The sequence below is a fragment of the Barbus barbus genome, assembly GCF_936440315.1.
Source record: "Barbus barbus genome assembly, chromosome: 21".
NCBI classification, from domain to species: Eukaryota; Metazoa; Chordata; class Actinopteri; order Cypriniformes; family Cyprinidae; genus Barbus; species Barbus barbus.
Genome location: NC_136749.1, coordinates 5389968 through 5405183, shown reverse-complemented (window position 1 = coordinate 5405183; position 15216 = coordinate 5389968). Strand labels below are relative to the sequence as shown.

The following is a 15216-nucleotide window of genomic DNA, read 5'->3' as shown; positions in this document are numbered from 1 at the left end:
TGCAGTGTTTGGTTGTCCTTTCATTTTTCAGAATGAAATGAATATTCACCCTAAAATTCATATTATTGTAAACAATTTAGCTGTTTGTTTTTAACTCATAATTTATAATTAAAATGTTATAATCGTACAGTAATATGACACTCATCCAATTATTTAGTCTGCTTAAATCCCACCCCTAAAATCAACAGCAAGACCAAATTCAGATCTGCCTCCATCCAGATTATTTTTTGATTATCTGTTTAACTTGCATGTTCGTTGGAATACAGAAGAAAATATCCACTGCTGCTTCTGTTTTATCGCACCTTTAAATTAAGTAATGAGTCGAGAAGGAGATGCTAAAAAATCGAGAGGTCTGTAGTAGCTAAAAAAGCTTTAACTTAGCATTTGCATTTCACTGTGTCCACAATCTAACTAAAATGAGTGAAGGAACTGGTACACTGTGGCCATGAACTAAAACTAGCAATCATTTCATTCCAGATTGTTTGTCAGAATCAGAATCATTGTGATACTGATGCTGAAATTTGACAGTATGTAGATTACCAATTATATATGATAATAATACACAAGGTCTAAAGGGTTACAAAACAATAGCTCTGAATTTATAATTTTTGTATTGTTCATAATCTCCTGTGTATCTAGTTTTCCCGTGTGTATTGTCGGGGTTTTTTTTTTAACCTAGAGTTCAGTCTCATTCAGTGTCGTGGTCTTCAGCTGGGGGCAGGGCTGAGTGCCATTAGTTTTCTCAGGCACAGGAAGAAGGCTGTGGAGGCGGTCTCTCCTGTGTGGCGGCGGAGTGGACATCAAAGTGAAGCCGAGCACTCTTCATGTGTTCATTAAATAAAGAGCTATCCTAGGCCCGCTCGCTGATTCCAGTAAACCCGTCACTTAAAAGATCAGAGGAGCAGCTCTCCTCCTCTGCGTCTTCCTCTGTCATCTCTCCTTCAGACATTTGTTCTGATGCATGTCGTAAGAGCAGTAAAAACGGTACTGTTTTTTTTAACTCATTTCTTCATTTCCTTCATTTCTTGGTTTCCTCCATGGGACATAGGTGAAGACTTGACCATTTTAGGCAGCGAGCCCTCTTTGAAGTTAATTTAATGAGGAAGCGGACAGGGTTCATGTCTCTTTCAGCTCTTTCTTATGTGTTTCTCACCCGGTTTTACAGACTTTATCCACATTACTCTTGTGTCGTCCACTCCCCTACGCTTGCTGATTGGGATATAAAAGTAAAACTCTAAGGCCATAACTCAGCCAGGCCCTGTTAAGTTATATGAGGTGTCAGAAGACAACTTTCCCCTCTGTCCGATCAGAACGGCCTTCTTGTACTCAGAATACACCTGGAACTGAGCTGCTGAGTGGAGGGAGGGGGAGTGATCACCGAGGAACAAACAACACAACTCTCTCTTCTCTAACATGAGCCGCCCTCTAATTTTCTTCAGACCCCCTTCAACCTCTCGCTCACATAGAGCCAACCTGTCATTAACCTCGGCTCCTAATGGACAGGTGCTGAGGGACCCCGAGGTTCTGTGATCATTTAGGAGACAATGATGATGACCCCCCACACCACCACATCATTCTTTTCTTTTACTTTTTTGGTACATGTACTACATGTTTTCTTCCTTTGATTATCTTTTTCTGTTTTCTACATTTTTTTCCCTTAGTTTTTTCTTTTATTTATTCTTGCTGTAGGTCCTGTTTAATGTGTGTTTTTTTTCACACGGGTTATGTAAAGATAAAGATGGTCACTTGTTTTACAACTTTTCTTAACTTTTAGCTGACATGTTTTTACCCATTTATTAATGTTTTTGTATTCACTGAAACCACATTTATATGGTGACATTTCTACAAAATAACGTTACTTTGCTTCTTGCAGGTTTTGTGACACTTTCAAAGTGAACTGTCCAGTGAGTGGCGCTAAAAGGCTAATATTCCATCGTCTTTGAAAATAAGGAACCATTTTTTTAATAAATTCAAATATGAGCTAAAACAATTACTGAAGACATGCCGTTTTCGCTTGCTTCTACAAGTATTTGAGCTCTTTTAATGTGACTCGTGTTTCATGGGATTCGCACCCGAGCGCTACACATCACACTGCTGTACAAGGTGAGCTACTGAGCAAGTTTACTTCATCAGTAAAGCAGCATGGTTATGTGATGCAAACATCAAAATCATGATGAAAGTGTTTTGAGGTCATATTGTGAAAGTTAGCATGTTAAAGTCATGTTAAATATTTTCTGCACTGCCACTAGTGTTCATTTAAGCTGGAATCTGCAATTATTTTTATGTATACATATGTTTTTGGAGGTTTTCCAAAAAATTTAGGCGCTTATTTTTCCAATAAGCCTATTTACTTTTTATTTTTATAGGTTTAAACAGTATGGCCACGTCAGTAGATTCTGACTTGCCATTCTGCCCATTCACTTTTGTCGATGTTCTGAAAACAAGCTTGTTTCTGTAACTGTGTGTTTCCCCTTTTAGCTTCAGTGATTCAGACATCATTTTACAGTGGGAAATGAAGAAAGCCAATTATCATATAATCCACATGCTCACATGGGGCCTATAAATGTACAATTTGGGAAGAGCTGAAAGGGATTCCATTTGATATAGTCAGCGTTCTCAGAACTGGATTAGGAAGAGGACACGCATGAGCCAGAACTGCATAAGCAATGTATTACCACATCTGCTTAACAAGGAAAACACATTGTAAACATCAAATTCTTACAGTCAGGTTTCACAGCCAAGACTCAGTTCTTTACATTTGTATTACTCTCTGGATTTCTTTTGAAGTGATCATTTAACGCAAAAGTTACATTATTAGGCTAAATGTGGCTGACGGAATTTCATTAAATCGAAAACATTTGGAAATGGACTCGATCAGCTAGGCACGATCATTTACATTGATGATAGATTTTGATCTATTTTGAGAAAAGGATGTGCTGTACAGTACTTGCTTATATAATCATCAACAAACTTCTAAGACATGACACATTAACAGCCAATCAGAATAATTTTAATTGGCTGATATTAATATGCATTTCATTATTGTAGTGACATAGCGTGTGTGTGTATATGTCATATTTATAGGCCTGTTGTGACTAGTATTACTAACAGTGTCATGATTTGTGCGGTGTCGAATCTTACACTTTGGATTTGGTGACTGCTTCTTTTGTCTGCCTAGTCATGGATCTATTCATCGGAAGTGCAAATGAAGCATTTTGTAATTGCTGTGTTACTAGCTTTTACCCTGGAGCTACCTGCAGACCCAGAGTCTTTAATGCACCGTAAAGGATAGTTTGTTGTATTTTGAAGTACCTAAGAATCACAGCCATTCTGTATTTTCTAAATTAAATTTATTTGTGGCTGTTTTTTATTTTGCTTAATTGCAAATACATTTTACACGTTTTATTTTTGCTAATTATTAAATAAATAAATGTTTAATGGAAAGATAATTGTCAAAATGAAGTCATAATGGAAAAAAGCTCTTTGCCAAATATACTTTTTATACTTTATACTTGTTATACAAAACTGAAATAATAAATAAGACCTTTAATAATTAACAAGACCTTTGCTGTAATTGTATCTATTCACATTTGCTATAAATCTATAACATTTAAATTAGGTAAAATTAGCACAGAATCGTCTCTGTGCTGCTGCCTGCAATCACATCAAGAATCCACCAAATATCCACATGAATTATGAATCTCAGATGTTTCGTGCTGCAGTGAGTTTTTGTGCCATATAGTGGTTTAGAGAAGAATGAGCCCTGTCTTATATACATGGAAGAAAAAAAAAAACACACAAGTGACAAAAAATGCTTTAGATCAGGGAAGATTTATATTATAATTTACATTTTGTCAAAGCTGTACTTAAATAGTTACTTAAACCAGTATGTAAACAAAGACAGTTTTTTTTCTTTAATTTAAAGCTGAAGATGAGGTGTAGACTTTGGTCATACTTTAGGACAGAAAGTGTATGAGATACTACTACTACCTCACAGCACATGTTGCTGATAAACTACTAATATTGCTGCAAAAAATCATATTAAAACAAAGATAATTACAAACATAAGACAAAAAAAAGAACCAGTGCATACAAAGGCCCAAGTGATGTGGAGTGTCCATAAACATCATCACAGACCTGCAGAGAAGTTGCAGCAGCTCACACTGCACTTGCACACATCTCTGAAAATAAACGAAAGAGTTCACTTTGGTTATCATTTACACATTCTCATTTCTTTATCGTTTTGGTTTCAGTAATGTGCCACACATAAGTAAGAAAATGCAGTGTCAGTCTCACAGCCTGTGTGTGACAGCTAGACAGACTGCTATTCTTTGGACCACATGTAGACCTGCACATTGGGACATTTGATTTCCTCTTCGAGTAGCAAAACAAACATCACATATGCCTCTGACGTCTCTCAATTCAAGCACACACCGTACACACACACACACTGACATTTGAGGTAACAGTTGTTGGTAATATATAATATGCCCTTTTTGTATTCATTATATTGTGTAGAGCTCAACATGAAGAAAATAAATGTTATGTAAAACACGTACACATAGATATGTAACCTCTGACCTCTCCTATAGTTAAAAAAATGCCTTCAGCAAAAAGTTCTACCTCTGACTTCAAAGCCCACATTAAAAAATAAACCTGAATGTGGTGAGCTCTTTGCAGTCACACATGAAATCACAGTCAACTGGGACACTATTTACAAGAATAAAGCAAAAGAAAATATATAAAACAGTAAATTACAATGATTTAACCAGTCATTGTAAACATTATTTCCACTAGTTGGTTGTGAAGGATGACACATTGAACAATAAATTAAATAGATTACGTAACAAACTAAAATAAACACCAAGAAGAGCAAATAATATTAATCACAACAATAATAATATTAATAAAAGAATATGATTGTCTTTTTAATTTGTGCAGGACATACTGGACCACTGATGGACTGGAACGATGTCTGTTAGCCCTGAGTACTCAAGTCCCTGAACATAGCCATAGCCTGATTCTTTGAGAAGAATTATGTATACTTATGGCTGTCCATAACCTGGCCTAGAGAGCTAGTCAGGTCAGCAAGCCTCTAGTTGGCTAGGTTTCCATGGCCTCCTCTGTCTCCTTTTTAACCTTGACAGGTAGGAGCTGGATAGGGCTGCTGCAATGAACCTTGATGACAGAGGCCTCACTACCATGCTCGTTCAGATGATATGTAGATAATGCAGGTGGTGGGGGGTGCAGGTCTCCTCCAGTGCTACCTTTGTGATAAGACGCCTTAAAATCCATCTCCTGCCAGAGCAGGCCAAAGATCTGTTTCTCTACCATGCTCTCCACGTCAAACCCTTCCATTTCTTCCAGTCTGTCTGCATTATCGCTGATGTCAAAGCGTTCAATTTCCTCGTTCATGCGGTTGAGTTCATCCAGGCTGCAGCTGGGAGAAGGAGAGACCGCTAAGCAGTAGCCTTTGAGATGGAGCCGCAGGCTGCTGAGGTGAATGTAGTTGTGGTGGCAATGCGGGCATTGGTGTGGACGTTCTCGTGTGTGCAGGCGTTTGTGCAGCTTGAGGTGGACAAACTGTGTAAACTTGGCTGGGCAGATCTTGCACTGGTAGGGCTTTTCACCAGAATGCAGTCGCAAATGGGTCTTCAAGTTGCTAGTGCTGCTGAAACGCTTGTGACACACCTGTGAGGTGAAAGCAGTTTTAGGATCTCATTCTTATTGGAGCAGACACCTTACAAATGTACACAGAAAAGGAAATGACTGGTTACTACTGAAACTGTTGGTATTATTTACCTGGCACTCGTGGGGTTTCTCTCCTGTGTGGACCAAATAGTGTTTCTGCAGGTGGGCCAGCTGAGTGAAACCTTTATTGCAGGTCTGACACTTAAAGGGTCGTTCACCGCTATGGACTCGCAGGTGCACCTGAAAATAAAGACAGGTAAGCTAGGTACTACCAGGAGTGTTTCTAACAGATGTGTAGCACACATATGCTATTCATCAAAAAGGAGGCACAGTTCTCTTGCTTACCTTGAGATTGGAAAGTTGACCAAAAGTCTTGGTGCAGACATTACACTCATACTTGATCTTCCCGTTTTGCTTCTTAAGTGGGTAATCTAGACTTTTGTAGCCCATGGAATCATGTTTCATCTTGCTGAGATTGATCGCCTTATCCTCTGAGCGGCTGGTGCTCAGGATTGCTGAGGTAGGCTTGGTAGGAACACGTCCTGTAGAGGCTGCAGAGCCGGCTGTTGGAGACCCACCAGCAGGAGCGTAGGGGTGCCCATGCACTGGTTTATCTTTCAGAGAGGTGGCTGCAGAAAAGGCACTGGTGGCCGCTGGGAGCAGGATGTCCCTGGGAGCCGGAGAGTCAGGTGGAAGCAGAAATTGTCGACTACCCTCAGACGGAAGCATGCCAGGTGGAAAGGGTACATGAGGGGGTACAAAGCTGCTATAAAAGGGGTACATGTGTGGAAATATACCGCCCAAAGTAGGTGGCCCATTCAGACTACTAACAGAATAGTGGGGCATGAGGTAGCGTGAGTAGTGCGGGTTAGGGTAGAAGGGCATGGAGCCTGCTGGTGAGTAGCCTGGGTAGTGGTTCAGGCCACGACTGTAGAGTGCTGGAGAGAAGGAGAGAAGGGTGTCTCTTGGCTCAAGGGATGCTGGTGTGGGACTGCTTTCTGGACTGCTGTCCAGACTGCTGTGTGCTGAAGGGCTGGGTGTCACTGAACACTGTCTCTGGGAGCGGTTCGGGAGGCCAAATACTGTGGTAGTCTTTAAAAAGTCTTTGCTTAGGGAAGGGCGGAGTGGATAGACAGCACTGGGGTAAAGAGGTCGGTCTGGGCTGTTGGGGCAGCGGGGACGGGTGGGAAGTGGTCTGCTGGGTTCTTGCAGTACGTCTTTCAAAATCTCTGAAACGCTGTGCTCTCTTTTCACTGGGTGCTTGACTTCAGTCGCTTGCTGTGTGGCTTCAATCAGGCTCTGCTCTGTTTACACACACAAAAACAATATGTTAATAATTTTCTCACTCATTTATATTCACTGATACAGGTCCATTTGCGATATGTTTTACATGGTCACGATCCCAATTCCAGTTACTGTTATTTTGAGGGACACAGCAGTTCCATTGTCCCAGAGGATACAGCTCTTCTTAAAGCAAATTTCAACAAAGCACCCCAGTGGTTCACTTAGTGTGACAGTTTGACAAATTATCCCGTGTTAGGGTCTACAGACAGGATGTGAGGCCTGACAGCCGCCCCGGTCAGGGTGGGATGGATGCACTGATACTATCTAATGGGGTTCACTGAGTGGGTGTGGGGGGACTGATGGCGTCCTGCTAATAGGGATCTACATGCCTAGCTTTTTCCCTTTTAGAGTCCACTGAGACCAGGGATGGATTTTATTTAGTGACTGATCTTAAAAGAGTTCCCAAATTTCTGCACAGCACCAAACTTAAAAGCTTTTGCAGAATTCACAATAATAAGTCAGTGAAATATGAATAAAACATAAATTGAGTAATATAATTCTGAAATTTAGGCTAAATAGACCCATTATAAACCACCCTGACCCTTCCACCCACTCACATTTGATAAAAGATGATTAGAAAATTACTTTCCCATATATCTTAAATACTTCACTGTTAATTTCCTTCAAAAGGATGTAAACAATTAAATAACTTCCTGCTTCCTGTTAACTGAACTTTCACGGGGTTAATTGTGTACAATTCAAGTGTGAATATGAGTGTGTGCATGATAAGTATCCCTTAAAAGATGTACCAGACTCTCTACTCCCCTATCCTTCTGTCCCGGCAGCTACGTGTAAACAAACCGAGAGGTTATCAGTTTTCCCCTCCCACCTCTCTTCCACAGATAGTACCAGTTCTGTTCCTCCCTAGAGAGCTTGCCAAAAACAAACAGCCGGCGATCACAGAGATATCAATCTGTCAGCACAGCCCTGCCGCCAGGAAGTTCAACTAGTCAATGGAGATTTTTTTTTTCTCTCGTGCACACTCTTACTAGCCTCTCCTTACTCTTAAAGTGGCAAACAAATGAAGAAGTTCCTCCCACACCTCCTGAGACAGGATGACAAAGGAATGAAGGGACTCAAGATACATGATGGGCTGAATGTGCTGTCATTTTACACCAGACACGACTAGTGAAAAAGAAAGTCAGAGTCTAAATCAGTTTCACGTGGGAGGCTGTGTCAGTCAGATCAGCCCATTCTATTAGATTGAGTCATACACCAGGTTTCTTTAGGGTTGCTACTGTTCCGCTTTGAGATGCAGAGGCTATTATTCCTTCTTAAGGCTGCAGGTAGAGGGGCAGCAGACATGAGTGAGTAGGTGTAATTACAGACTTGTCTATGTGTGTTGAGCTCAAGGGGTCGGCTACATCCAGTGGCCCCAGGGTATGCGCATGACTCTGGGGAGAGGAGTCACACTGACTGGCCTGTTCACCTACCTATAATCTCCCCCTCTCCTCCGTATCAATCTTTCCATGTCTTGGTTTTTTTTATTTTTTTATTGCTGGTTTAGTATGTTGGGCAAAACAAACCTTAGTCACTTTCATGTTTAAAGAACGTCCTCAAACACCAATGGCTGCAACATTACACTCCTATTCTTTGTAATTAGTCTGAACACAAACATCGTAGAGGAAGAAAAGAGAGAAACAGACTAGTTCAAAGAATTCCAATCTTAACAGAGATGAAAGGGAAGAAGCTGGTGTGTTTGCGCAATGCTTACAGGGTCTATCTCTATAGTGGGAAAGGCATGTTTTTCTTGACTTAAACTGAGATAACAAGGAACAAATATCTGTTCAGGTCTATGACAAATAGTGAGATGTCACATATATGTATTTTTGGTGAACTTACTGAGTTTTTGCATCATGATCTCTCCAGAGGCAGGGTAGTTGAGACGGCGGGCAAACTCAGGGCAGTACCACACCAGTAGCTCCTGATCTGCAGGAATGGCCTTCACGGTGTAGAAATAGATGTTCATGCCGTTTTGGCAGGCAGCAAGGTTCTGTTCCTGCTGGGAATGAGCTGGATTCACATAACGCATCCAGTTACTCTTCTCCTCGTCCAGTCCATCCACAAAATGATGGAACTCCCCATTTGAGTATATCTAGAAAATATAATGAAGCAAATTAAAACCAGGTCATTAAAAAAAAAAAAAATACAATAACTTTATTACTCTTTATTACAATGCTCTATTCTCTAGTCCTCCAGTGTGGTTCTCGTGTCTTTGAGACAGACGAGTGGGGTTTGCTCTTATAAAATCTCACAGTGAGTCAGCAGACGCCCCCACACATTCACAGTCTCAGAGTATCTCCATCCAGCTCTCTGATGCGTTCTTAGGTCTCATCTGAAGTATGGTAGGGGGACGCCTGTCTCAGTATGTTGTTTATACTAAGTTTGCAAGTTCCAGGAACACTTTCAAGACGTCACAAACAAGGTTTCCCTCTGAAACGTCAACACCACACTTCATCTAGCACTTTTTCTCTATGCTTTGAAACGCTAACCAGTGACTCTGTAATCACCTGCCCTGCACCATATGGTAAAGGACTGACAGTAACACAGGAAACAATGATATCAGTGCTGTGTCTAGTAGGTAAAGACCAGAGTTGTTCCACTTGGGGATCTTCTATTTGGCAACAATATGGAAGTGACAGAAAATAAGTCAACACAAAACCAGAGCGGGTTGACTTTGCACTTTCTCCGTGACGACAGCTGCAAGTTACAGAGGAGTGAGAGAAATGTTTCGTTTGAATTGTTAGTGGCATTTAATGGTAGTGTGAACTGTGATGTTGCAATGGGATTTCTTTTTTCACTGTTCAAACACTTTGAATAGCTGCAATGACACGTAAAGCGGACATATTTTTAAGAAAGATATATTCACAGCAGCAGAACTGTAGAGTTATTCAGCACTTCCTGTCACACAAGCTCAGAGTGCTGCACAGTTAAATAAAGATTACACTATATGGAACGTATCAGTGCTCTCTCAGTCATTCAGCACCAGTGCAGCAATGCAGTTCCCAAAACAGCAGGTCTTTACTCAGCAGTTTCTGATTGCTCTGAGAATATAAAAGCACTGCTTCTGCATAGCCATCTAGCCCATGATGTCACATATGAAGTCAGCCAGTGGAACAGGAAGTGACCCAGTATTGTTTTTTTTTTTTTTTTTCCATTCCTACTTTATTGAAAGATTCTGAAACAAAACAACTCACCCGCCAGAAGTACTTCCTGTTCGCATCTTTGGGGACATTTTCTGCAGTGTAGCTTTCTCCCACAAGGGGGCCAAACCGTGTGCCTTTGGGGATGTATTCTCTGCTTACTACACCAATAACCTGGTTAAAAACGTAGGAAAACAGGTGGTTAAAGATGAAGTTGAAAGCACAGTATCTTAGGATCACAATTCAATCATTTTCTAAAAAATAATTCATTAAATTATCTTGACAGTATTAGCAAGACAGAATGTGTGTGTGTGAGAGGGGTAATTAATTGACAGTCAGCCAGATGTGCACACTTGAAAGACATGGAGCCATGCCTCTCTTCACCCGTCACCTCTCCTGACAGCCACAGGAAGCTAAAGGTCATCAAGGTTGTGTCCTAAGGCTGAGAGAGACTATTCGCTTGTCCCGTTTCACCTCTTATTATCCGCACAGACACTTCTGAGGAGGTGATCACCAAAGCTTAACCTCTCTTCACAATACTGAATCATACAGGTGGTTTATTTGATAGACATTAATATATTTAGGGCCACACAGAATTTATAGTTTAAATTAATTCTGCAAAATGGATTACTGTACAAAACAGAAATGGGAATTTTAAAATCAAAACCAAAATCTTTCATATTTTTTGAAACATAACTACAACTCGACCCTTCTCTAACCTAAAGATCTCCTCACACAAACTCCTACTTTTCAACTTATTAATCGCTCTCTCCATCAATACTCTTTCATCATCATAATCTTCCTCTGTGAAACACATGACTTCACTCACTCTCTTCCTGTTTGAATCTCAGGTGTTTCTTGAAGAAAGAGGGTTAACTCTTTATCACCTCAAAAGTACGTGAACCTCACAGGAAGAGATAAGACAGACAGAGCGACTGATGAAAAAATCTATAACCCTGTTCCTATTGATCTATAAACACTTTCAAAATAAGAGAGGCTTAATCCTATTCAAAGCCTCTGCCGTCATTAGCGCTAGAAAGGTGGAAAGTAGTGTGTTTGTGGATTGTCATGGACACAGACATGGCAGTCTTCTGCAGATAAAACAGGTTTGATAGATGGCACTCTGGAACTTTTGCACTCGGGTGCTTGAGGAGCTTGTCATGTGGTGCTCTGATGTATGGATGTTTGTGTTAGCTGAGTAACTATGTGAGCTAGAAATTATTAAGCACACAGACATAGACAGGGACTTTTTTAGTTCAACAAAACAAGTTTAAAAAAAGGCCTGACAGTGCTGATAAAGAAGATTAATGCCAGTTATGTGATCAGTAGGTGTGGCTTTATAGATGCTGTTATCACAACCATCCGAAGTTCTGCTTAAACCCTTGCAGTTTGATAATGTGACACTCTGAGGCGGGTTTGCAGATTTACTGTCAGTACACTCATACAAGCAGGCAACAATTATTAGCAGATGGCATGCAGTACTGCAGTTGTAACCCGATGAATTTCATGGCATATTTCAAAAAGGATGCCTCGAGGCCATGAGTACATCATGCGTAATGCCGTTGCATAGGCCTATGTGATGGTGTGTGAGCGTCGTGTCATACCTCCTTAGAGTCTGCTGGGTGTTTGAAGGCCAGGTTTCTGGGTAAGGACGCCTCGGCCTGGGTGAGTTCCGTGTTCTCCAGAGGACCCTCCCAGGTGTGGTCTTTTACGATGTACGTGCATTTCTCCTCAAACTCTTCCTCCGTCCATTTTGTCATGTCTACATCTTCTACATCCATCTTGAGCTCCTCATTGTCCACGATGCAGGGTGCTCCCTCTGTAGTCAACATGACCGAGCTGTGATGAGAAGCAGCCTGAGAAAGGAAAAAGCATTAGAATTAAATGACTTATCAGATCAGAGAACTAGAGAACTAAACATTATCTTAGTAAAGGGTAAAGGTTAAATAATTTATCTAGTATCTACAAATTTTCATTTATTGTACAATTTATAATTAATTAGAATTTTAATATTTTTGCCTAAATTAGAGCTTAATTGTTTACACAACATTAAAATGAATAAGTTCCTTTCTACACGTAGAAGCAGAAGTGCTCTAAGAGTAAATGAAAGACAACAGCCGTCCCGACCCGCTCGTAAGGTCAGAACTGATCTCAGTCTCTCTTTTCATGTCCTGCTCTTCGTTTCTGTCTATCAACATGCGTCTTACCCTCTCACTGTTTTCTTCCCTGAGTGAAAAAATAGTCACAAATGGAGGAAAACAGAGGAAGGAAGTCCCGTCTACATCTGAATGTAGCTAAAATTGCAATCAGAGTGGCAGAGCAACGGAACTATCAATCCATCCCAGAGAATGTGTGTGAGAGAAATAGAAACAAAAGAGGAAAAACTTTGATGCAAAATGATCAAACCAAAATTCAAAAGGCAAAATATGTTCAGGACTAAAACTAAACTTAAAAGTTTATTCATGTAATTTAAAAGTACAACTAAAAACTTAATTTAAAACTATTTGTTCTTATAATTACAAATGTTTGTAGTTCATTTTAATACAGAATTAATACAATTTTATGTTTCAAAAACAGATCGTAATGTGTAAGCTGTAGTTGATTTGCGTAAAAGTTTATTTGTGATGAGTATAAATAGTAGTTGAGCATAGTCTATTATACTAATATATATATATAATTTTTAAAGAAGATCAGAGAGTAGTTATGTTTTGTTTTTTGTTAGAAAGAATTGTGTGCGTAGGACAGCTGTAGAACCAAAACTCATAATGAAACTGAAAAACTCCACATTAACAAACATGGAAATCAGATGTATGCATACAAAATATGTATAAAACTATATATTATGTTTGATAAGAAAAGAAAATACTAATTTTAAGTGAAATCCTTAAAGTTTAGTTTAAATTTAATAAAACTATAAACTATTATTAAATACAGAAATATTTTTCTAAGAATTAAATACAGAAATCATTTTCTAAGAATTGTTTTAAATACTAAAATAAATGAAAATGCCTTAAATTATCACAGTCAAGAATTTTAACTTTTAAAAAACTATAATGACCTAGAAAGCCTGAATAAAACTGTTTTTCTATACCTCAAAACAGTCACACCACACAGAATTAACAACCACTAAATAACTGAATAAGCACGAAATATTTCATTTATGAAATAACAGAAACAATCAGTTCCACTGTAAAACGCATTCTCTGCTTTACACAGAGATAAATGCAGAACACACAAAAACACAGTTTAGAGAAATATCACTTACCAGGACGCTCTGGTCCCAGCCACACATAGAGGCTGTGTGTGATCTCTTCCCTGAGTGTGTGTGTATATGTTTGGGACAGGTGCAGCTCACAGTTCTCCTGTCTTGTCCCACTGCTAGTCCAGATGGTAAGTGACTTCTCCTGCAAGTGCCTGAGATTGACTGACTGCCTGAGCATGTTTGTCTGACTTGTTGAAGGCACTTTGGCCCTGCCCACTATCTCCTCCCACCTATTGTCACTGACTCCGCCTCCAGAGTACATGATCTAACTACTCCTATTGCTACACACACACACATTATTGAAGAGAAAATAATTAACAAACAATAAAAAAAGGTATTTTGACCTTTTTTGACCTTTTTTGGCTAAAATATAATTATTTAAAAAAATGTATACTGTAGTAAAACGTACTTTGTAAATAATCCTTATATACATTTTTAATCAGTGTGCATTTTCTTTTTGGCCACACTTTATATTAAGTGGCCTTAACTACTATGTACTTGCATCAAAAAAATAAGTACTTATTGTGGTCATATTGTATTGCAAAACACTTTTGCTGCTATTGAGGTGGGATACGGGTAAAGTTAGGGACAGGTTTGGTGGTATGGGTAGGTTTAAGGGTGGGTAAAGGTGTAAGGGATGGGTAAACAGTGTAATTATAAACGTAATTACATAAATTAATTACAGATGTAATTACATATAGGTATTTCTAAAAATATAAGTACAATGTATAAACATGTATGTACACAATAAGTGCATTGTATCAAATGATTAATTTAAAAGTACACATTAGTTAAGGCCACCTAATATAAAGTGGGATCTTCTTTTTTAATTATATTATAGAATTATTTTTTTATGATCAAAACAGAAATCCAAAAGTAATAATACTATATTTTAATTTCATTTCAATTTATACAATGTTGTTGTTGTTTTATATAATACAGACTCTCACAAAAGAAGAAAGTGAACACAATAGTATTTGAATTATTGATATGCACAACACAAGACTGTTTTGACCCAAACCCCCAGAGGTACGGTCTTGTTTGAAGAGGAAAGTGAACATGTTGATGTGTCTTCCCCTCGCTCTCATCCTGTAAAGGAAGGACGTCCTGTGACGGTGACTCAATGACTATTGGCGTTTGCTGGGAGCTGACTGACGTCCCTGTTCCTCTTTTAACCCCCATTTTACACTCTTTCCCACAATACTTACCCTCTCTGGTGCATTATTCATTCTTAAGAGCACTCCTACAAACTCACATTCTGATCATTCAAAATCTTAAAATCAGAGAAACTTCTCTTGTAAACACAACAGGAGAATATGAAGCAGTAATGAAGGATTCTTGCCTGCCCCTCTGCAGACATACTCAAAAACGCTCATTGCACACAAAAACACTCTCACCCACCCGACATTCAGCTGGTGACAATGAGCTGACCACATCAGTCGCAGCCTACTATTTCCTGGCAGCAGACTACCCAGAAGATTCTTGTAGCCCCAAGGGCTGCCCAGAACCCGCTCAGCCCACAACCCACCCCAATCTGGTCCACAGCTGTTTACACTGAAACCCACTCAATTAGAAGTCCAGGAAGGACCAGCACCAAAACACTGAAATTCACCTTCAAATGGGGACCTGCCAGCAAGCTGGATCCGAGAGAAGAGAGTTTGTCTCGGCCAAGGCCATTCCCAATAAGATCCACTTTAAGAGACTTCAAGCCCATAAAAGGGCTGAACCCTCCAGGGCTTGATCAGACACCTTCTTTTTCTCTAGACAAGCTGAGGC

At 39.6% G+C, this 15216-nt stretch overlaps 1 protein-coding gene across 1 annotated transcript; it reads right to left on the bottom strand.

Moving 5' to 3' along the window:
• Positions 1-3813: 3813 nt before the first annotated feature.
• On the bottom strand, positions 3814-13602 carry LOC306886999 (PR domain zinc finger protein 1-like). The gene is made up of 7 exons (XM_079444446.1): positions 13444-13602; positions 11783-12034; positions 10233-10352; positions 8878-9130; positions 6037-6995; positions 5803-5931; positions 3814-5691 (listed from the first exon to the last, which is right to left on the bottom strand). Exons 1-7 carry the CDS (start codon positions 13468-13470, stop codon positions 5104-5106), a joined length of 2328 nt encoding a protein of 775 aa, XP_079300572.1. The 5' UTR covers positions 13471-13602; the 3' UTR covers positions 3814-5103.
• Between the last annotated feature and the right edge of the window lie 1614 nt (positions 13603-15216).

Excerpts from the sequence above, each read along its gene's own strand:
- LOC306886999 (XM_079444446.1), bottom strand. The coding sequence starts at position 13,470 with ATGTGTGGCTGGGACCAGAGCGTCCTG. Across the intron at positions 10,353-11,782 it reads ACCCAGCAGACTCTAAGGAG|GTTATTGGTGTAGTAAGCAG; the intron begins GTATGACACGAC and ends GTTTTTAACCAG. Across the intron at positions 5,692-5,802 it reads AGAAACCCCACGAGTGCCAG|GTGTGTCACAAGCGTTTCAG; the intron begins GTAAATAATACC and ends TTCACCTCACAG.